Raw genomic sequence first — 22,156 nt, forward strand, 5'->3', positions numbered from 1 at the left:
ATATATAGATAGATAGATAGATAGAGTGCATTGAGTTATCCCGAGCTTCGGAAAAGGGCTATATAAATTCAATTGTTACTTATTCTCCTATTAACCTTTGGATTTCTTCCTATTAAAATAGAAAAATTAAATAACATCAGAGGATAAATATGCCACTTTGTGAAAGCAATTACGGTGAATGATGGGATTATAAATATTAATTATGTCATACCGAATAATACGTATGATCTTCATTTTCAGAGAAAAAGAAAAAAAGAAAGAATCCAAAAAGAAAAAAAAAGAAAATAAAGGGTGAGTGGAAAATATCTTCTGTTGAAACCATTTTTCATATTGAACAAGTGTCAAATATCACTCCATGTTACAGTAAATCTGATGGCAAAAAAGAAAAGAAAAAGGACAAAGAGAAGAAAAAGGACAAAGAGAAGCATAAAGAAAAAGAGGAAGAAAAGGGGAAGGGAGAGAAGAAAGATGAGAAGAAAGACGAGAAGAAAGACGAGAAGAAAGACGAAAAGAAAGACGAGAAGAAAGAGGAGGACGACAATCCGAAAGGCCTGATGCAGTAAGTGTCCTTGGATTTTATCCTGTTCAATAAAGCGTGTACGCTGTGGGGATTTAAGTTTAGGACATGCTTTTATTTTATGGTTATAAACACGGAGACTCAAGGGATGCAATCATGTTCAATACCTAATTAATTTATAGTATTATAGTAGAATTTATAGCAATCCCTGTTAGGGGTATGGTTGTGCATTGCTTATGTTAATGGACTAGTCGCTAAAGTTCTGGATCATGGAGACAAAAATTGGGATCACTCCATGGCCAGTAGGAAAATTAAATTTAAGTAATTGAGTGAAAATGTAAACTGACCTCAGTAATGGTAACCACAAAACTGGTGGAACTCACTGATGCCCTTAAGGGAAAGAAATCTTATCCAGTGCTGTGTTACCTACTAATGTGTTGAAGTGATCTAGAAATATTATCTTAAATGATTAGTTGGTGTAAAGTCTAAGTCTAAGATTTGGAATTTTTCTGGTCAATGATTACTTATTTTAGAATTGAATTGGACTTTTCACCTAGAAAGCTGTCACATAAAATATGTTTTCAGCCAATATTAATTTGAAATATTGTGTGCAGTTGTGGTCACCCCAGTACAGGAAGGATATGGAGGCTCTGCAAAAGGTCCAAGATGATGCCTGGAATAGAGGGTATTAGCTATAAGGAGAAGTTGGTCAAACTTGGATTGTTTTCTTTGGAACGTTGGAGGTTGAAGTTAACCTGACTGAAGTATATGAAACTATGAAAATGTAGATAGGGTAGACAGTCAGAACCTTTTCCCTACAGTGGGAATATTAAAGACTAGAGAGCATAGCTTTATGTGAGAGGGGCAAAGTTTAAATGAGTTCTGGGCACCATGTTATAGGAACAATGTTGTCAAGTTGGTAAGGGTACAGAGAAGATTTACGAGGATGTTGGCAGGACTCGAGGGTCTGAACTCCAGGGAGAGATTAAGCAGGCTGGGGCTCTATTCATCGGAGCACAAGATGATGAGGGGTGATCTTATAGAGGTGTATAAAACCATGAGAGGAATAGATCGGGTCGACATACAGAGTCCCTTGCCTAGAGTAAGGGAATTGAGAACCATAGGTTTAGGGTGAAGGGGGAAAGATCTAATAGGAATCTGAGGGGTAACTTTTTCATACAAAGGGTGGTGGGTATATGGACTGAATAGCCAGAGGAGATAGTTGAGGCAGGGACTATTGCAATGTTTAAGAAACAATTAGACAGGTACATGAGTAGGAAAGGTTTAGAGGGATATGGACCACAAGCAGGCAAGTGGGACTAGTGTAGATGGGACATGTTGGTCGATGTGGGCAAGTTCGGGCAAGGATTAGTATGCAAACTTAAAGCACATGGTATTGTGGGTTCAGTATTGATATGGATAGAGAACTGGCTGGCAGACAGGAAGCAAAGAGTAGGAATGGCAGGCAGTGACTAGTGGGGTACCGTAAGGCTCAGTGCTGGGACCCCAGCTATTTACAATATATATTAATGATTTGGACGAGGGAATTGAATGCAACATCTCCAAGTTTGCGGATGACACAAAGCTGGGGGGCAGTGTTAGCTGTGAGGAGGATGCTAGGAGGCTGCAACGTGACTTGGATAGGTTAGGTGAGTGGGCAAATACATGGCAGATGCAGTACAATGTGGATAAATGTGAGGTTATCCACTTTGGTGGCAAGAACAGGAAAACAGACTATTATCTGAATGGTGGCCGATTAGGAGAAGGGGAGATGCAGCGAGACCTGGGTGTCGTGGTGCACCAGTCATTGAAAGTAGGCATGCAGGTGCAGCAGGCAGTGAAGAAAGCGAATGGTATGTTGGCATTCATAGCGAGGGGATTTGAGTATAGGAGCAGGGAGGTTCTGCTGCAGTTGTATAGGGCATTGGTGAGACCACACCTGGAGTATTGCGTACAGTTTTGGTCTCCTAATCTGAGGAAAGACATTCTTGCCATAGAGGGAGTACAGAGAAGGTTCACCAGATTGATTCCTGGGATGGCAGGACTTTCATATGAAGAAAGACTGAATAGACTCGGCTTGTACTCGCTGGAATTTAGAAGATTGAGGGGGAATCTTATAGAAACTTACAAAATTCTTAAGGGGTTGGACAGGCTAGATGCAGGAAGATTGTTCCCGATGTTGGGGAAGTCCAGAACTCGGATAAGGGGGAAGTCTTTTAGGACCGAGATGAGAAAGTTTTTTTTCACACAGAGAGTGGTGAATCTGTGGAATTCTCTGCCACAGAAGGTAGTTGAGGCCAGTTCATTGGCTATATTTAAGAGGGAGTTAGATGTGGCCCTTGTGGCTAAAGGGATCAGGGGGTATGGAGAGAAGGCAGGTACGGGATACTGAGTTGGATGATCAGCCATGATCATATTGAATGGCGGTGCAGGCTCGAAGGGCCGAATGGCCTACTCCTGCACATATTTTCTATGTTTCTATGTTTCTAAGTTGAACCGAAGGGCTTATTTCCACGCTGTATGACTCTGACTCTATGAGTTGTGTGGAGCAAATATTTTTACACAGGGGTGATGAGTGCCTGAATGTGCTGCCAGGGGTAGTGGTGGAGTCAGATATGATAGTGACGTTTAAGAGGCTTTTGGATAATTAGCAATATGTAGGAAGTGGAGGGATATAGTCAAGTCAAGTCAAGTTAAGTCAATTTTATTTGTATAGCACATTTAAACACAATGCACGTTGACCAAAGTGCTGTACATCAGTGCAGGTACTAAAAAAGAACATACAATGGCACACAAACATAACAGCACATACATAAACAGTTCACAGCGCTCCCTCAGAGGGCCTCAAACGCTAGGGAATAGAAGTACGTTTTGAGGACTTAAAGGAGTCGATGGAGGGGGCAGTTCTGATGGGGAGTGGGATGCTGTTCCACAGTCGAGGATCTGCAACTGCAAAAGTGCGGTCACCCCTGAGCTTAAGCCTAGACCGCGGGACAGTCAGCGCTGGGGACAGTCCGGGGAGGAGCCAGCGCTGCCGTCGCAGCTGCGGCTTGCCTGCAGTCCGTCTGTCTTTTGTGTTTTTTGTATGAATTGTAGTTTTAATATGGTGTAGGGTTTGTATGTTATGTGTGTGGTGGGTGGGGGGGAACGGGAACTGTAAAATTCTCTCTCCCGAACGGAGACGCGACCTTTGGTTCTGTGTCGTGTCTCCGTTCCCGCTGCGGCCTACCATCGGCCATGCACCTGGGACCACCTGGGCCCACCTGGGCTCTGGTTCGCAGAGCCCGCGGCCCGGACTCACCACCTGCGGCGCTGGCTGCCTGCGGATGCTGCGGGAGCGGCTGCGACTCGTCTCCGGAGGCTCCGGCGAGGGCCGCGTGGATGTCGGAAGCCCGCAGGCCCCTGGGTGGGGGCCGACATCGGGAGCACCGGCAGCGGCAGAGGCAGCGTGTTCGCCCGCCCCGAATCGCGGGGCTTGGGTCGGCCCGCCACGGACCTTTCACCGTCCGGCGCGGCCTGGAATAGGCCGCGGGATTTTCACCGCCCAGCGGGGGCTTCAATGTCGGGAGCCCCGACCGCCCCGACAACAGCCTGACCGCAGGAGAAGAGAAAAGACATACAATGGCACACAAACATAACAAAAGGCCTTCCATCACAGTGAAGAGGGACTGGAGGAGACTCACTGTGATGGATGTCTCTTTTTGTTTGGTGTTAGTTTGTGATTGTATGCGTTATTGCATTTTTATTGATTATTCTTATTGGTCTTATTGTTCAACTGCGGGTAATGTTTCATTTCACTACACATTTATGTGTATGTGACAAATAAACGACTATTGACTATTGACTATTGACAGTCAGCAGCCCCAAGTCGGCCGACCTGAGGGACCTGGAGTTTGAGTGGTGGGTTAGAAGATTTTTTGATATTTTTAGATTTTTTAGATTTAGATTTAGAGATACAGCGCAGAAACAGGCCCTTCGGCCCACCGGGTCCGCGCCGCCCAGCGATCCCCGCACATTAGCACTATCCTACACCCACTAGGGACGATTTTTTTAAACATTTGCCCAGCCAATTAACCTACAAACCTGTACGTCTTTGGAGTGTGGGAGGAAACCGAAGATCTCCGAGAAAACCCACGCAGGTCACGGGGAGAACATACAAACTCCGTACAGTACAGCACCCGTATTCAGGATCGAACCTGAGTTTCCGGCGCTGCATTCACTGTAAGGCAGCAACTCTACCGGTGCGCCACTGTGTCGCCCTGGGGGGGGGGGGGGGGGGGGGGGGGGGAAGCCTGTTTAGGACTCTGTATCCAAATAGGAGGAGCTTGAAATCGATTCTGTACCGTACTGGGAGCTAGCGGAGAGAGGCCAGAATCGGGGTGATGTGGTCCCTTTTACGGGTAGCCGCCAGGAGTCTTGCTGCGGCGTTTTGGACCAATTGCAGGTGGGACAGGGATGATTGGCTGATCCCAGTGTATAGTGAGTTGCAGTAGGCGGGAGGAAATAAATGCGTGGATGATTTTTTCTAGATCGTCAAATACATCATGTGAAGCAGATGATATTAATCTATCTTGGCATTATGTTCGACACAGACATTGTGGGCCAAAGGGTCTATTTCTGTACTGTTCTAGATTCCTTGTTGTTCAATGTAGTTGTTCTTCATTCAGACTAATATTGTATATAATGGTTATATTTTTAAAATGTAATATGATTTTACCATGATGAGATTTCACTTCTGTGCAGTTTGTTTAGATGGACAAAAATTATACCCGTTGTGGACCCAGCAGGAAACGTGTACTACTGTTGGCTCATGCTAATTAGTATGCCAGTGATGTATAACTGGACAATGATCATAGCAAGGTAGGTTGGGGCAGGAATCATTGTCATTTGTTAGATTCAGTGGTGCACTGACAGAGCATTTGAGAGGTTGTATTCAAAGTGCTAAAATCTTTCATGGGAATTCTTTTAGAAATCTCAGTGGGTAGACAAATAAATGTGTTGCTGATTTACTTTAACTGTAAGTTAGAAGAAATTAATATAATGCCGAAACCTGAGAGTCTAGCTAAACTTCATGAATTATCATGCCTTTACTAATCTTAGAAGGAGAAAGTGCTAAGTTATTGAAATTCAATAATGAAAACTCATAATTAAAAAAAAAAATTGCTGATCCTTTTCAATATTATATTTAGTTGAAAGTTTTACTGTAGAAAATATAACCAAATTTAATTGAATGACTGCATGTTTTTTAATTCCCTGTTTAGAGCAAGTTTTGAAGAACTCCAAGCAGATTACTTGGTCTTGTGGTTCACCCTTGATTATGTATCAGATGTTATTTACATTATGGACATGTTGTTCAGGACAAGGACAGGTGGGTATGCTTTTTATTGTTTTGAGGAGTTATTTTTTATCTGCATGAGGACAATTTTTAGTTGTTCCACTTGGCTGAAACAAAGCGTTGGCAACCTGAAAATCAGAAAATACTCAGTGGCCCGGGTATCTTCCTGTTTCAGGCACAAGCCTCACTTCAATATTATAATTGGGATAATCGGATCCCAGCAAAGCCCATAAGTAAATAATTGTCCATAAAGGAACTGCATACAAAAACTACATTATTGTTTCATTTAACGTTTCGATGAATGGGGAGGGAAGTTCTAGAAGGGATAAGAGAGTAAGGTCAGGGCCAATTGTGCGAGGGGAGGTGAATACCGAAATTAAAGTGTTGTATTTAAATGCGCGAAGTATAAGAAATAAAGTGGATGAGCTTGAGGCTCAGTTAGACATTGGCAAGTATGACGTTGTGGGAATCACTGAGGCATGGCTACAAGAGGACCAGGGCTGGGAACTGAATATTCAGGGGTACACAACATATAGAAAAGACAGACAGGTGGGCAGAGGGGGTGGGGTCACTCTGTTGGTGAGGAATGATATTCACCCCTTGCAAGGGGTGACATGGAATCAGATGTAGAATCAGTATGGATAGAAATGAGGAATTGTAAGGGTAAAAAGACCCTAATGGGAGTTATCTTCAGGCCCCCAAACAGTAGACAATAGACAATAGGTGCAGGAGTAGGCCATTCAGCCCTTCGAGCCAGCACCGCCATTCAATGCGATCATGGCTGATCACTCTCAATCAGTACGCCGTTCCTGCCTTCTCCCCATACCCCCTCACTCCGCTATCCATAGGGTGCAAGTTGAATCAGGAGCTAAAATTTGGATGTCGCAAATGTAATGCTACGGTGGTTATGGGAGATTTCAACATGCAGGTAGACTGGGAAAATCAGGTTGGTAATGGACTGCAGGAAAGTGAGTTTGTGGAGTGTCTCCGAGATGGATTCTTAGAACAACTTGTACTGGAGCCTACTAGGGAGAAGGCAATTCTGGCTTTAGTGTTGTGTAATGAACCTGATCTGATAAGGGGACTCGAGGTAAAAGAGCCATTAGGATGCAGTGATCACAATATGATAAGTTTTACTCTACAAATTGAGAGGGAGAAGGGAAAATCGGAAGTGTCAGTATTACAGTATAGCAAAGGGGATTACAGAGGCATGAGGCAGGAGCTGCCAGAATTGACTGGAAGGCGGCCCTCGCAGGGAAGACGGTGGAACAGCAATGGCAGGTATTTCTGGGAATAGTGCAGAAGTTGCAGGATCAATTTATCCCAAAGAGGAGGAAAGATTCCAAGGGGAGTAAGAGGCACCCGTGGCTGACAAGGGAAGTCAAGGACAGCATAAAAATAAAAGAGCAGAAGTACAACAAAGCAAAGAAGAGTGGGAAGCCAGAGGATTGGGACTCTTTTAAAGAGCAACAGAAGATGACTAAGAAGGCAATATGGGGAGAAAAGATGAGGTACGAGGGTAAACTAGCCAATAATATAAAGGAGGATAGTAAAAGCTTTTTTAGGTATGTAAAGAGGTAAGAAATAGTCAAGGCAAATGTGGGTCCCTTGAAGACAGAAGCGGGGGAATTTATTATGGGGAACAAGGAAATGGCAGACGAGTTGAACCGGTACTTTGGATCTGTCTTCACTAAGGAAGATACAAGCAATCTCTCAGATGTTCTAGTGGCCAGAGATCCTAGGGTGACGGAGGAACTGAAGGAAATCCATATTAGGCAGGAAATGGTGTTGGGTAGACCGATGGGACTGAAGGCTGATAAATCCCCAGGGCCTGATGGTCTGCATCCCAGGGTACTTAAGGAGGTGGCGCTAGAAATTGTGGACGCATTGGTGATCATTTTCCAATGTTCTATAGATTCAGGATCAGTTCCTGTGGATTGGAGGGTAGCTAATGTTGTCCCACTTTTTAAGAAAGGAGGGAGAGAGAAAACGGGAAATTATAGACCAGTTAGTCTGACATCAGTAGTGGGGAAAATGCTGGAGTCAATTATAAAAGACAAAATTGCAGAGCATTTGGATAGTAGTAACAGGATTGTTCCGAGTCAGCATGGATTTACGAAGGGGAAATCATGCTTGACTAATCTTCTGGAATTCTTTGAGGATGTAACTAGGAAAATTGACAGGGGAGAGCCGGTGGATGTGGAGTACCTTGACTTTCAGAAAGCCTTTGACAAGGTTCCACATAGAAGATTAGTGGGCAAAATTAGAGCACATGGTATTGGAGGTAGGGTACTGACATGGATAGAAAATTGGTTGACAGACAGAAAGCAAAGAGTGGGGATAAATGGGTCCCTTTCAGAATGGCAGGCTGTAACTAGTGTACCGCAAGGCTCGGTGCTGGGACTGCAGCTATTTACAATATATATACAATATACTTGGATGAAGGGATTAAAAGTACCATTAGCAAATTTGCAGATGATACAAAGCTGGGTGGTAGTGTGAACTGTGAGGAAGATGCTATGAGGTTGCAGGGTGACTTGGACAGGTTGTGTGAGTGGGCGGATGCATGGCAGATGCAGTTTAATGTGGATAAGTGTGAGGTTATCCACTTTGGTGGTAAGAATAGGAAGGCAGAGTATTATCTGAATGGTGTCAAGTTAGGAAAAGGGGATGTACAACGAGATCTGGGTGTCCTAGTGCATCAGTCACTGAAAGGAAGCATGCAGGTACATCAGGCAGTGAAGAAAGCCTAACAAGAGGAGTTGAGTATAGGAGCAAAGAGGTCCTTCTGCAGTTGTACAGGGCCCTAGTGAGACCGCACCTAGAGTACTGTGTGCAGTTTTGGTCTCCAAATTTGAGGAAGGATATTCTTGCTATTGAAGGCGTGCAGCGTAGGTTTACTAGGTTAATTCCCGGAATGGCAGGACTGTCATATGTTGAAAGACTGGAGCGACTAGGCTTGTATACACTGGAATTTAGAAGGATGAGAGGAGATCTTATCGAAACGTATAAGATTATTAAGGGGTTGGACACGTTAGAGGCAGGAAACATGTTCCCAATGTTGGGGGAGTCCAGAACAAGGGGCCACAGTTTAAGAATAAGGGGTAGGCCATTTAGAACTGAGATGAGGAAAAACTTTTTCAGTCAGAGAGTTGTGAATCTGTGGAATTCTCTGCCTCAGAAGGCAGTGGAGGACAATTCTCTGAATGCATTCAAGAGAGAGCTAGATAGAGCTCTTAAGGATAGCAGAGTCAGGGGGTATGGGAAGAAGGCAGGAACGGGGTACTGATTGAGAATGATCAGCCATGATCACATTGAATGGCGGTGCTGGCTCGAAGGGCCGAATGGCCTCCTCCTGCACCTATTGTCTATTGATGTGGCCATGAAAAGCAAGGCTTCTTGTTATGTTAAAGGTAAAGGTTTGAAAAAAAATCCAGAGATCCATGTTATTTGAATGCTAAATGTATTGATTTGTACTGAAGCTGGGTGCCTTAATTTACAAGATAATTATTGCCATTATTTAAATATAGTATGTGTCAATTGTGTTTCCTTTAATTTTAGATAGTCTCCATTGTAGCACCCTGTTCCATATTGCACATTTTGCATCTTTGCAGAAAATGTTTTCTAATAACTTTAATACTTTCTTTTCCCCTTACAGGTTATCTGGAACAAGGACTCTTAGTCCATGATGAAAATAAGCTCAGAGAAAATTATTTTTATACATTGCAGTTGAAATTAGATGTTTTCTCACTCATACCAACTGATATTCTGTATTTCTTGTTCGGCCTAAAATATCCAGAAATTAGATTAAATCGTTTGTCTCGGATCGGTCGAATGTTTGAGTTTGTGTCAAGAACTGAAACAAGAACAAACTACCCGAATATTTTCAGAATATCCAATCTTGTCATGTACATCATAATTATCATCCATTGGAATGCTTGTGTGTACTATTCAATTTCAAAGGCTATAGGGTTTGGAACGGACACATGGGTATATCCAGATGTATCTATTCCGGAATTTTCTCGGCTTCCTAGGAAGTATATATACAGTCTCTATTGGTCAACACTGACACTAACCACCATTGGGGAAACACCTCCTCCAGTATTGGATTCAGAATACTTTTTTGTGGTGGGCGATTTTTTGGTTGGAGTGTTGATTTTTGCCACCATTGTTGGTAACGTTGGTTCCATGATTTCCAACATGAATGCAGCTCGTGCAGAGTTTCAATCAAGGATTGATGCCATCAAACAGTACATGCACTTCCGAAAAGTCAGCAAAGATTTGGAGAAGAGAGTTATCAAATGGTTTGACTACTTGTGGACAAACAAAAAAGCTGTAGATGAAAGAGAAGTCTTGAAGTATATTCCAGATAAGCTCAGGGCAGAGATTGCAATCAACGTCCATCTGGAGACACTGAAGAAAGTGCGCATCTTTGCAGATTGTGAAGCTGGTCTGCTAGTTGAGTTGGTATTGAAGCTAAGACCCCAAGTGTATAGCCCTGACGATTATATATGTCGCAAAGGAGACATTGGTAGAGAGATGTACATCATCAAAGAAGGGAAGCTGGCAGTCGTTGCCGATGATGGAATTACTCAGTTTGTGGTTCTCAGTGATGGCAGCTACTTTGGTGAAATTAGTATTCTCAACATCAAAGGTAGCAAAGCTGGGAACAGAAGAACAGCAAATATTAAGAGTATAGGCTACTCAGATTTGTTCTGCCTCTCAAAGGATGATCTCATGGAAGCCCTCACGGAGTATCCAGATGCAAAAGCTATGCTGGAGGAAAAGGGGAAACAGATTCTCATGAAGGATGGTCTTCTGGATCTGGATATTGCCCTGCTTGGAGCTGATCCAAAGGAATTAGAGGATAAAGTGACAAGACTGAACCTTGCAATTGATAATCTGCAGACCAAATTTGCTCGACTTCTGGCCGAATACAACGCTGCACAACAGAAGCTAAAAGAAAGAGTGATGAAGATTGAGAACAAGATTAAACAATCAGGAATGCAGTTTGATTATTCAGGACTGATAGATGTTGAAGCAAAGGCTGAAGTTGAAGAGGGTAAAAAAGAATAATATAAACATGGGAATTAATAATACAATTTTAATGTTTTTAACGTGATTGAGATCCATCTCGGGAAGAAGATTCACAGAAAAATTGAATTAAGTTATGAAGAAAGACATTTTAATGTGCCGATGGCAAATTTTATACATAGACTTGTACAATAGAAGCTGTACCAATAAGCAGTTGGTTCAAGGACCAGTCAGCACCGATTTGAAGTGTTGGCCATATGGTGGAAGGGGAAATACGAGGACAAACATTTTACACAGAAACTACGACTGGAACTCATTACCTATAAGTGGATTATGACTCACTTGAGGAAAGTAATTTACAGAGACTGGGTAAATGTGACTTGCAGATTGCTCTACCAGGATCTGGTACGGCGTTGATGGGCTGAATGGATTCTTTGTGTGTTCTATGATGCTGTAAATATTGATGCGAAATAGATGCCAACTCATTATTGGGACTTTATTGGGAATTTAATTGCATATTATTGTTAGTGAGCTTTTTTGTTTCTTTCAGTCCCTAAAGTAAAATAGCTATGTTGTGTATTTATGTCAATAATGTTTTCTGCTGTCGCCCATACAGCATGTGTATGAATAAGGAAAGTTGTATTTATATAGAAATTAGAAATTCTTCAGAATTCTTCAGAATTTCTCAATGTATTTTTTTTTAAAATAGGTTGTATTCAAAGAACATTTATTGCATTTGTGTAGTTATTAATATACAATACACAAAATATTAAATCACATTTCTAAAAAAAACTGCACCATCAGAATCTGCAGGTTGACCCCAGTTTTACTGCCCAATGCAATTCAGTTGTCCCTGAACACATACAAGGCATGGATCTGTAAGGGGATCCACCATACAGCCACTTTTGGGAAAAATTCCTTTTTGGATATGGAGGGTGATAGTGGGGGTGGGCAATGCTAAATGGGAATCTGTCCCGATTCCTAGAATGCCCACGGCATGCACATAAAGCATAACTACATACTGGGAAGCCATAAAGAAATCAGAGAAAAAATAGTCAGGCATGTACAGGTGGAAATCAATCGACCTGCTGTTTCCAGCTATAATTGGCCAATTGAGAAAGCTGATGGCAACTGGTGAACAACAGTCTACTACTGCCAATCAAATAAGAATGCACCCTTTTTAACAGTCACATTATCTGATGTTATTACCTTACTCAAGAACTTTTCATCTGGGATTGTCCAGTGGTGTGCTGTGATTGAACTGGCCAATGCCTTGCTCTCTATTCCTATCGCTGACGAGTCCCAAGATCAGTTTATCTGTACTTGGAAAGGGAGGCAGTACATCTTTGCCGTTTACCGCAGGGGTAATGCACAACCCCACATTATGTCATGGCATCATGGCCACACACCTAGAAAAATGCTACCTAGCCCCCTGACATTAAGGTGGCTCACTATATATTGACGACAAATTGTTACAAGGACCCATCAAGAAAGATATCTCAGAAGCTCTAATCACTTTAGTAGAACATATGAAATCTCGAGACTGGGAGATTAACCCAAACAAGGTACGAGTAACCAATCAAATGGTTCAGTTTCTGTGCACTCGGTGGGTTAAAGACCAAATGATAACAGACAAGGTGAAAAATATATATTTTTGATTAGAGCAGCCCATGTGTAAACAAGGGATTCAGCGGTTTGCCAAGTTACTTGACTACAGGATGCTTTACATACCGTCAGTATTACCTTGTTGCTGCCCCTGTGTGCTGTCATTCAAAAGAAAACCTGCTTTAAATGCGGAGTAAAACTGCGACAGGCCTTTGAGGTGGCCAAGGAAATTGTCACTCTTGCTTTGCCACTTACTCCTTGGAGCCGGGCGCCCCTTTTGAACTGCAAGCCTCAGTAAACACAAACATTGCTGTCTGTTTTTCTTTGGCTGTGACAAAATGGCTAAACAGTGCCTGCGGGCCCCTGATGCAGCCATTTGCTATACACCTGCAATCCACTCCTGTCCTGCACTCGTAAAAATAGGACGGGCAGGGGACACAAAGTCCTACTGCAACCGGACCTTCCTATCATGACATGGATCCCCTCTGAGTCCCTCACCTATGTATTGGAAAGGTATAACAAAGTTACATTGTTAGAGAGACAAGAACCAGAGGGCACAGCCTCAGAATAAAAGGACGTACCTTCAGAATGGATACGAGGAGAAATTTCTTTAGCCAGTGGGTGGTGAATCTGTGGAATTTGTTGCCACAGATGGCTGTAGAGGCCATGGAATTGGGTATTTTTAAAGGGGATATTGATAGGTTATTGATTAGGAAGGGTGTCAAAAGTTATGGGGAGAAGGCAGAATGGAGTTGAGGAAAAAATAGATCAGACATGATTGCATGACGGAGTAGACTCCGTGGGCTGAATGGCCTAATTCTGCTCCTATGTCTTATGTCTAATGGTTAAATGGAAATGGTACATTGCTGAAAGGGCTACCAAAGGCTTAGATGGTATCAGCAAATTACAAGAACAAGTCACTAAAACCTCTCGGTCTACAGCACCAGTCTTCACCCAAGACCTTGAGAAATTGCAGAGTTGTGGATGTCCATCACACAGACCTGACCACTGACTCCTTCTGCCTCGGTAAAGCAGCCAACATAATCAAAGACCTGTCCCACCCCAGTCATTTCTTCTTCTTCTTCCTGGTCCCATTAGGCAAAAGCCACAGGTCTGCAAGCACGCACCATTAGACTCAAAAACAGTTACTTCCCCTCTGTTATCTGGTTTCTGAATAGTCCTTCCATGAACTGGGGCACTGTCCCATTCACCTCCACCCCATTGTGGACATTGAACTTTGTTGTTGGAACTGTTGCGCTATAACTTTGAGAACTATATTCTGCAATCAGTGTCTTCCTCTTTGCTCGAACTATTGTACTTGAGTTTGACTTGACTTATTGTACTTCTGTATAGTATGATCTGATTGGATTCGCAACACAAAGCTTTTCATTGTACTTTGGTACATGTGACGATAATAAACCTAAAATCCAATGTTCTGTTCAACACTACATTTCTGTTTTAGAATGTTCCTATTATCTATAATTATCCACATGCAGGTAACAAGGTAATATGTTGTGGGGAGGAGGATCGCCCACAGGTTGGGTTCAGCTTCACAATGACAAAGGCAAGATGAATATTTTGGTAATGGAAGCCCAAAAATTATATCGTTTTGGTTTCTCCCAAATTTTAACCAAAGAAAACGATTGTTCATTTGAATTGTCTGCCAGCTGAGCAGTCATCAGTATAGTTGTTGCAGTTGGCTGTCATAAGCTTGCACTCGCAATCTGAACTTATTTTTCAAAACGATGACCCCAAAGCATGCAGGCTCAGATACTGTCGTGATTTCTACATGCCAGAGTTTCTACATGCAGTTAAAATGTATAGGTTCCTCATTGCTTCACTAGTGTTGTTTAGCAGCCTTTTACAGTATTTTACAGTTTAGTTTAGAGCAGTTTACAGTTCAATCAACTGACTACATTTGCACTGTAGTCTGATTACATAAGACTGTTGCAGGTGGTATGTTTTTAAATGGTAAGCATTACTGCTTCACTTATTTCATTTCATAAAAAGTGGGATTATCATTCTCTCAATCAATATAAAAAGTGTAACTTTTTCAAAATTATTTGTTAAAGTGTGAAATTTCAACACCTTAAACCTCAGCAGTGCATTTCATTCTATATTTCCTATTTATAGATCCTGTTGACTAATTTAAAATTAGTTAAGTATTTCCTGTTCAGTTTGATTTCTAAGCATGTTTGTAAGCATCAGAGAGCTCCTAAAATTAGGATCAAAAGGAAGAAATAATAAAGGGGATGAAATCCACACTACAAAGATAATGAGACTTTTATGGCTAGCTTTTATTTAATCAGACTAAGAGAGGCACAGCCAGAGGTGAAGCCATTGTCATGGCTTCAGAGTTGAAACAGATGCTCTTGCTAGAAAGTCTGCTGCAAAGATTAGCAAGATAAAAGTGAAGCTACACAAAGGTATTGACACACTCTCCCTCATGGAGCACAGATTCCAATTTAAACCTCAAGACAATCTTGGGTTCATCTGAAACAAAGAGTTTGGTCTAGGTGCATACTGGCACTAGGCCAGTAGGCTAGTGATTAGTTTCAGGATAGATGCACTTTTTAATATTGGATTTATGGTCTCATTTTGAGACCTGAGGATTTTTTTTAACCCTATTAAAACGTGGGTGTCACCAGATCATGTCATAGAAAACCAAATTGACCACATTTGTATATGTAAACAGTTCAGAAGGTCCATGGAAGATGTCAGAACAAGAAAAGGAGCAGATGCAGCTTCAGACCACCACCTCCTGGTAGGGAAATTCAAACTAAGGCTGAAGAGACACTACCGGGCCAAAAGCTAAAGAGCGAAATACAACACCGAATAACTCAGCAGTGCTCAAGTGGTGAGGTTCAAGGATATTCCTTCAAGGGAAAACACAAAGCTGCAGCTGAGGAGGAAGGAAGGATGGATAATAAATGAGGAGTGGGAACACCTAAAAGCTGCTTGCAGCTCAACCTGTGAGGAGGCCCTAGGGAGAAGGACCCAAAAGCACAAGGAGTGGATAACACCAGAAACCCTCAACACAATCCACCGGAGGAGAAAGTTCAAAGAGAAAGTGAACAACTCAAGAACGAGCTGAAAAGGCTTTGGCCCAAAAGGAGTACAACAGATGTCACAAAGAAGTGCGAAAGAACATCAGGAGGGACAAGAGAACACAGGGAGAGAGGCTAGCCAAGGAGGCAGAAATTGCGGCGACTGAAAGGAACATGAGGGAGTTATATACCATCACAAGGAAATTGTCCGGGATATACCTGCATAGTAATAAACTAATTAGAGACAAGAATGGCCAACTGCTTTCAACCCAGGAGGCGCAGCTCGACAGATGGGTAGAGCATTTCGAAGAAGTCCTAAACAGGCCACCACTGGCAGTACAGCCACATATTCCCAAAGCCAGGATACTACTACATATTAAGTGTGGTAGACCAACAAAATCAGAAATAAAGGCTGCAATCAAACAACTGAAAACATAGATACATAGAAAATAGGTGCAGGAGGCCATTCGGCCCTTCGAGTCAGCACCGCCATTCGTTGTGATCATGGCTGATCATCCACAATCAATAACCCGTGCCTGCCTTCTCCCCGTATCCCTTGATTTCACTAGCCCCCAGAGCTCTATCTAACTCTCTCTTAAATCCATCCAGTGATTTGGCTTCCACTGCCCTCTGCGGCAGAGAATTCCACAAATTCACAACTCTCTGGGTGAAAAAGTTTCTTCTCACCTCAGTTTTAAATGGCCTCTCCTTTATTCTAAGACTGTGGCCCCTGGTTCTGGACTCGCCCAACATTGGGAACATTTTTCCTGCATCTAGCTTATCCAGTCCTTTTATAATTTTGTACGTTTCTATAAGATCCCCTCTCATCCTTCTAAACTCCAGTGAATACAAGCCTAGTCTTCTCAATCTTTCCTCGTATGACAGTCCCGCCATCCCAGGGATCAATCTCGTGAACCTACTGCCTCAATTACAAGGATGTCTTTCCTCAAATTAGGAGACCAAAACTGTACACAATACTCCAGATGTGGTCTTACCAGGGCCCTATACAACTGCAGAAGAACCTCTTTACTCCTACACTGAAATCCTCTTGTTATGAAGGCCAACATGCCATTAGCTTTCTTCACTGCCTGCTGTACCTGCACGCCAACTTTAAGTGACTGGTGTACAAGGACAATAGACAATAGACAATAGGTGCAGGAGTAGGCCATTCAGCCCTTCGAGCCAGCACCGCCATTCAATGCGATCATGGCTGATCACTCTCAATCAGTACCCCGTTCCTGCCTTCTCCCCATACCCCCTCACTCCGCTATCCTTAAGAGCTCTATCCAGCTCTCTCTTGAAAGCATCCAACGAACTGGCCTCCACTGCCTTCTGAGGCAGAGAATTCCACACCTTCACCACCCTCTGACTGAAAAAGTTCTTCCTCATCTCCGTTCTAAATGGCCTACCCCTTATTCTTAAACTGTGGCCCCTTGTTCTGGACTCCCCCAACATTGGGAACATGTTATCTGCCTCTAATGTGTCCAATCCCCTAATTATCTTATATGTTTCAATAAGATCCCCCCTCATCCTTCTAAATTCCAGTGTATACAGAAAAGGACACCCAAATCATCAATATATATGGCAAACAGTTGCTATTTTTGGAGTAAACGGGTCCTTTTCTGTGCAGTTCAATGGTGTGCAGTTCTGGTCGCCAAATTATAGGAAGGATGGTGACAAAATGGAGAGGGTACAGAGGAGATTTACTAGAATGTTGCCTGGGTTTCAGCACTTAGGCTACAGAGAGAGGTTGAACAGGTTGGGTCTTTATTCTTTGGAGCGTAGAAGGTTGAGGGGGGACTTGATAGAGGTTTTTAAAATTTTGAGAGGGACGGACAGAGTTGACGTGGGTAGGCTTTTCCCTTTGAGAGTGGGGAAGATTCCAACAAGGGGACATAGCTTCAGAATTGAGGGACAAAGGTTTAGGGGTAACATGAGGGGGAACTTCTTTACTCAGAGGGTGGTGGCTGTATGGAATGGGCTTCCGGTGGAAGTGGTGGAGGCTGGCTCGATTTTATTATTTAAGAGTAAATTGGATAGGTATATGGATAGGAGGGGATTAGAGGGTTATGGTCTGAGTGCAGGTAGATGAGACTAGGTCAAGGAGAATGGTCGGCGTGGACTGGTGGGGCCGGACAGGCCTGTTTCCATGCTGTAGTTGTTATATGTTATATGTTATATGTTTTCAGAATGGCAGGCAGTGGCGAGTGGAGTGCCGCAAGGTCCGGTGTTGGGGCCGCAACTGTTTACCATATATATTGATGATTTGGAAGAGGGAATTAGAAGCAACACTAGCAAGTTTGCGGATGACACAAAGCTGGGTGGCAGTGTAAACTGTGAAGAGGATGTTAGGAGGTTGCAGGGTGACCTGGACAGGTTGAGTGAATGGGCAGATGCGTGGCAGATGCAGTATAATATAGATAAATGTGAGGTTATCCACTTTGGCGGTAAAATCTGGCAAGGCTGCTGGCCCTGACAATATTCCACCTGAAGCCCTTAAAGTAGATATAGACTCATCAACAGACATGCTCTACGGCTTCTTTGGGAGAATTTGGAAGAGGAAAAGACATCCACAGAATGGGCAGAGGGACACATTGTGAAACTGCCAAAAAAAGGTGACCGAAGAAAATGTAACAACTACCGAGGGATCACCCTACTTTCTGTACCCAGTAAAATTCTCAACCGGGTCATCCTCAACCGTCTTCAGGAAGCTGTAGACAAGAGGCTACGGGTCCAGCAAGCAGGATTCAGGAAGGATCGCTCATGCACAGACCACATAGCAACACCAGGCATCATCATGGAACAGTCTATTGAATGGAAAACGTCCCTGTACTTCAACTTCATCGACTTTGAGAATGAGTTTGACAGCTTAGACAGGACAACACTATGGCGCCTTACGTACCATCATGGAATTCCCACCAAGATCATAAACTTAATCAAGAACTCGTATGATGGAACCTCATGCAAAGTTATGCATGCAGGCCAGCTCTCCCTGAGCTTTAGTGTCAAGACGGGCGTCAAGCAGGGATGTCTCCTGTCACCATTCCTGTTCCTCCTGGCAATTGACTGGATCATGATGGAAACAACTGAAGGGAAAATAAATGTGATTCAGTGGACAATGTGGGAGAATCAATAAGGCTAGGGTGGTGTTTAACATGCTCAGGAAGATCTGGAGCTCAAAACACATCTCAATCAACAACAAAATACGCATCTTTAACTCAAATGTGAAGCAGGTGATGCTATATGGATCAGAGACATGGAAAACAACAAAACACACAACAAACAGACTGCAAACATTCATTAACATCTGCCTCAGGAGAATACTAAACGTCTGGTGGAGAAACAAAGAAAGCAATGTGGACCTGTGGAAAAGAACAAGCCAGGATCCCATTGACTTACAAATCTGAAGGAGAAAATGGAGTTGGATTGGACACACCCTCAGAAAACCTGCCACAAACATCACCCAGCAAGCCCTGAAATGAAACCCCCAAGGAAAAAGGAAAAGAGGACACCCCAGGAACAGCTGGAGAAGAGATGCAAAGGGCTCAAGAAGAAGCTTAAAATTTTGAAAAAAATTCATAGGCATTTACTGATTATAGAGTTAGCAGTATAGAAATGTATTCTTTAAGGATTGCAAAAGCCGATAATACAGCTGTTTAAATTTTCATCTTTGCTTTCCTGGCTAACTGTCACCTTATAATAAAGCAATGTAAAATTAATATTTTGGTTTATTTAGCAGTTAAATACCTTGAAGCATATAATTATGATTGGCAGCTGGAGTAAAAATTGCTTATCCAATCCATATTAAAGGCAGAAGTAAAGAATTGCAAGTGATTCGTATTAAAATTTATGCATCTGCAAATCGTTAAAATCGTGAAGCAGGATGTCAAAGATTCCACAACCCAAGGTGAAACTGGTGTGGGCAAAAACTTACATCAGGATTATTAAATTGGAAGCACTTTTCTGACAGATTTCTGATAGGATTAGTTTCCCCTCTCACTTTCATTTAGATATTGCAATCATACAGTGCCCTCCATAATGTTTGGGACAAAGGCCCATAACTTATTTATTTGCCTCTGTACTCCGCAATTTGAGATTTGTAATAGAACAAATCAAATAATATCACATAAGATATTATGAAGATTGTTTTCATGTAATTGAACACCTGAAATAAATATAATTTTTGATTGTTATGAGATTTCACAATCCTCCAAATAAAATATTAACTAAGTCAGTCATATCAGATAAAAATGGAAAGACAGAGACATAAAGAGAGACAAAGACAAAGAGAAACAGCTGGCTGACATATCCTTGTGACTAACCACATAAGAATTCCAAAGTCCTTGATGACCACTGAGCCTTCTGCCAATTTTTAAAATTTTATTTAGAGATACAACGCGGAAACAGGCCCTTCGGCCCACCGAGTCCATGCCGCCCAGCGATCCCCGCACATTAACACTATCCTACACACACTAGGGACAATTTTTACATTTACCCAGTCAATTAACCTACATACCTGTACGTCTTTGGAGTGTAGGAGGAAACCGAAGATCTCGGAGAAAACCCACGCAGGTCACCGGGAGAACGTACAAACTCCATATAGACGGCGCCCGTAGTCAGGATCGAACCTGAGTCTCCAGCGCTGCAATCGCTGTAAGGCAGCAACTCTACCGCTGCGCCACCGTGCTGTAATGCAAGGTTGGTCATGTGTGTGGAGAGCCCTTTAAACATATTCATTGTAAATGCCCATCCAATGTTATATTATAAGTTTGCCACATCCAATAAGGTTCACTTTTTACCAGAATAGTATTGTCAGCTGAAACATGAAACAAGTGTAAATTATGCACTAGAATTCATTAATAATGCTACCAAAATCTGTAATAATAATTTTGGAGACCAAATCTTTAGTAGAATCAACCATGAAAGGATAATTTACCTGCAGATTTTTGCCCTTGTGAAAGATGAAAGAAAAGCAGTTTTAGATTGTAGTAAAAACTAACAATGTCTCTTCCTCCCCCCTTGTTAAAAGGAAGAGATTAAAGACAAGATGTAAACTTGAACGCATTTTAATTCCAACAATACAGATTAATACTCAATTTTAAATACACCCCAAATCAAAGTATGTCACATAACAACTATACACCTGGCTGTTAATTGGATTTATACATTAAATTTAAACAGCTGTTTCTTTTAGAGACATGATTTTCATTTATTAGAGAATAAAGATTGACAACCCAAGAAGTAGTTTTTAAAGTTACAATATTTTGATGTTTTATTGTACATCACATCATAGTAGTCACCGTGAAACAAGAGTCATTACATGCACTAGAAGCACTCTCTAGTTTAGTGGCTATGCACTGATCCTCTTCAGGAGACAGTTGAAAATCAAGTACAAAACAAAGTGGCTGCTTTTACTCAAAATATCCGAAGAAATTAGGTTAAGAGAAACCCTGAGCCACGGAAAGGTTTCTTGAGTTTGGTTTAAAGAAAGCACCTTTAGTAATGCTCCCATTCCTTAGGTTGGAGGTCCAACTACTCCTACCCCCAAATTATTAAGTCATGTCAAATGAGCAAAAAGATCTTCCCTCACCACATTGTTTTTTGAAATAGTAGGTGAATCGTGAGGGGAAAAGCAAAGCTGCAAGGAGCGTTTAGAATGACTTTTTTCTGTAAATGTGCATCATTCCCTCTTTCCATCAACTGATTTTTGAATGTGTAATGATGAAAGAAATCTAGATGGCGAACTTAACATTCAAGTGACCTCTTGAAAAGTAAGACATTTTCAAATTACAAACACTGTGACAAATGTTCTTGAAGTTTGGTACTTCATTGTGAAATCAAGCAATATTGTGATTGTTTGTGACATCTCACAACCTGCAAAGGGTTGAAAACTGGTATGGTTAAATTGATGTCAAAATGAAACCTTGAAATCAAATGAAAAATATTTTGATATTTTGATCTATATTTTGAAAGGTGATTACTTTTTCCAATTGAATTTACAACACTTGCATGGCCAAAACGTAGTTATAGCATGCCAAATCCTTTTGAGTACGTGATTGCCTTAAGAAGCCTTTCCTTCAGCTTGTCCTTGGTAGAATAGTCTGGAAGTAGCAGTACATTGAAGCACGTATGTGTTGTTGGTAGTCTGCCAGGAGAAAAGAAACACTGAAATATCATTGATGTTTATGGTGTTGGAGGTCATTTGGTCTATAGTGTCCATACCTGATGTTTGAAGAAGCTGTTTAGACTAACTGTATGGTTAATCTCTGATGCCCTGTAGTCTATGACACATTACATGCTAATCCAAATGATCTTTGAATCTATTGAGAGCTTTTATCTTTTCCACCGTTTCATGTATTTATTTTCACCACTCACTGGGTTAAGAGTATTCTCAACCACCTCCTTCTAATCCTTCAACCATTGCCTAAAATTATTGCAGGGTGTAGAAGAATGTTATAGCAATAGGCAAATATGTCTTCTTTTTGCAGTAATTTTCCCATTACAATGTCAGGCTGAATGTGCTGTATGTATGCTCTCCTAAATGATCAGTCTTTCTGTCCTGCAACTCTGTCCCTGAAGGCAAAAGGATCTGGAAAATGTTTATCAGAACCCCCACTA

General features: G+C 42.1%; 2 protein-coding genes across 4 annotated transcripts in view; one reads left to right on the top strand and one right to left on the bottom strand.

Moving 5' to 3' along the window:
• The first annotated feature begins 447 nt into the window (after nt 1-447).
• cnga1b (cyclic nucleotide gated channel subunit alpha 1b) lies at nt 448-11,043 on the top strand. Its single transcript, XM_078410589.1, has 4 exons — nt 448-559; nt 5,261-5,377; nt 5,779-5,885; nt 9,511-11,043. The coding sequence occupies exons 1-4, from the start codon at nt 555-557 to the stop codon at nt 10,926-10,928; spliced, it is 1,647 nt and encodes a 548-aa protein (XP_078266715.1). The 5' UTR covers nt 448-554; the 3' UTR covers nt 10,929-11,043.
• Nucleotides 11,044-20,604: 9,561 nt separating this feature from the next.
• The window catches only part of LOC144593365 (ubiquitin-protein ligase E3A-like), a 33,859-nt gene continuing 32,307 nt past the window's right edge, over nt 20,605-22,156 (bottom strand). For all 3 annotated transcript variants that reach the window (XM_078398826.1, XM_078398836.1, XM_078398846.1), the window contains one exon: nt 20,605-21,683. In XM_078398826.1, coding sequence (XP_078254952.1) covers nt 21,563-21,683 — 121 coding nt within the window. In that variant the 3' untranslated portion in view covers nt 20,605-21,562. The remainder of the gene's footprint in view (nt 21,684-22,156) is intronic.

Source organism: Rhinoraja longicauda, chromosome 1, assembly GCF_053455715.1.
Source record: "Rhinoraja longicauda isolate Sanriku21f chromosome 1, sRhiLon1.1, whole genome shotgun sequence".
In the NCBI taxonomy this organism is placed as follows: domain Eukaryota; kingdom Metazoa; phylum Chordata; class Chondrichthyes; order Rajiformes; family Arhynchobatidae; genus Rhinoraja; species Rhinoraja longicauda.

What these genes read in the sequence shown, in the direction of transcription:
- cnga1b (XM_078410589.1), top strand. An exon ending in TGGACAATGATCATAGCAAG is followed by an intron (nt 5,378 to 5,778) that starts GTAGGTTGGGGC and finishes TTCCCTGTTTAG; the next exon opens with AGCAAGTTTTGAAGAACTCC. An exon ending in GTTGTTCAGGACAAGGACAG is followed by an intron (nt 5,886 to 9,510) that starts GTGGGTATGCTT and finishes TTCCCCTTACAG; the next exon opens with GTTATCTGGAACAAGGACTC.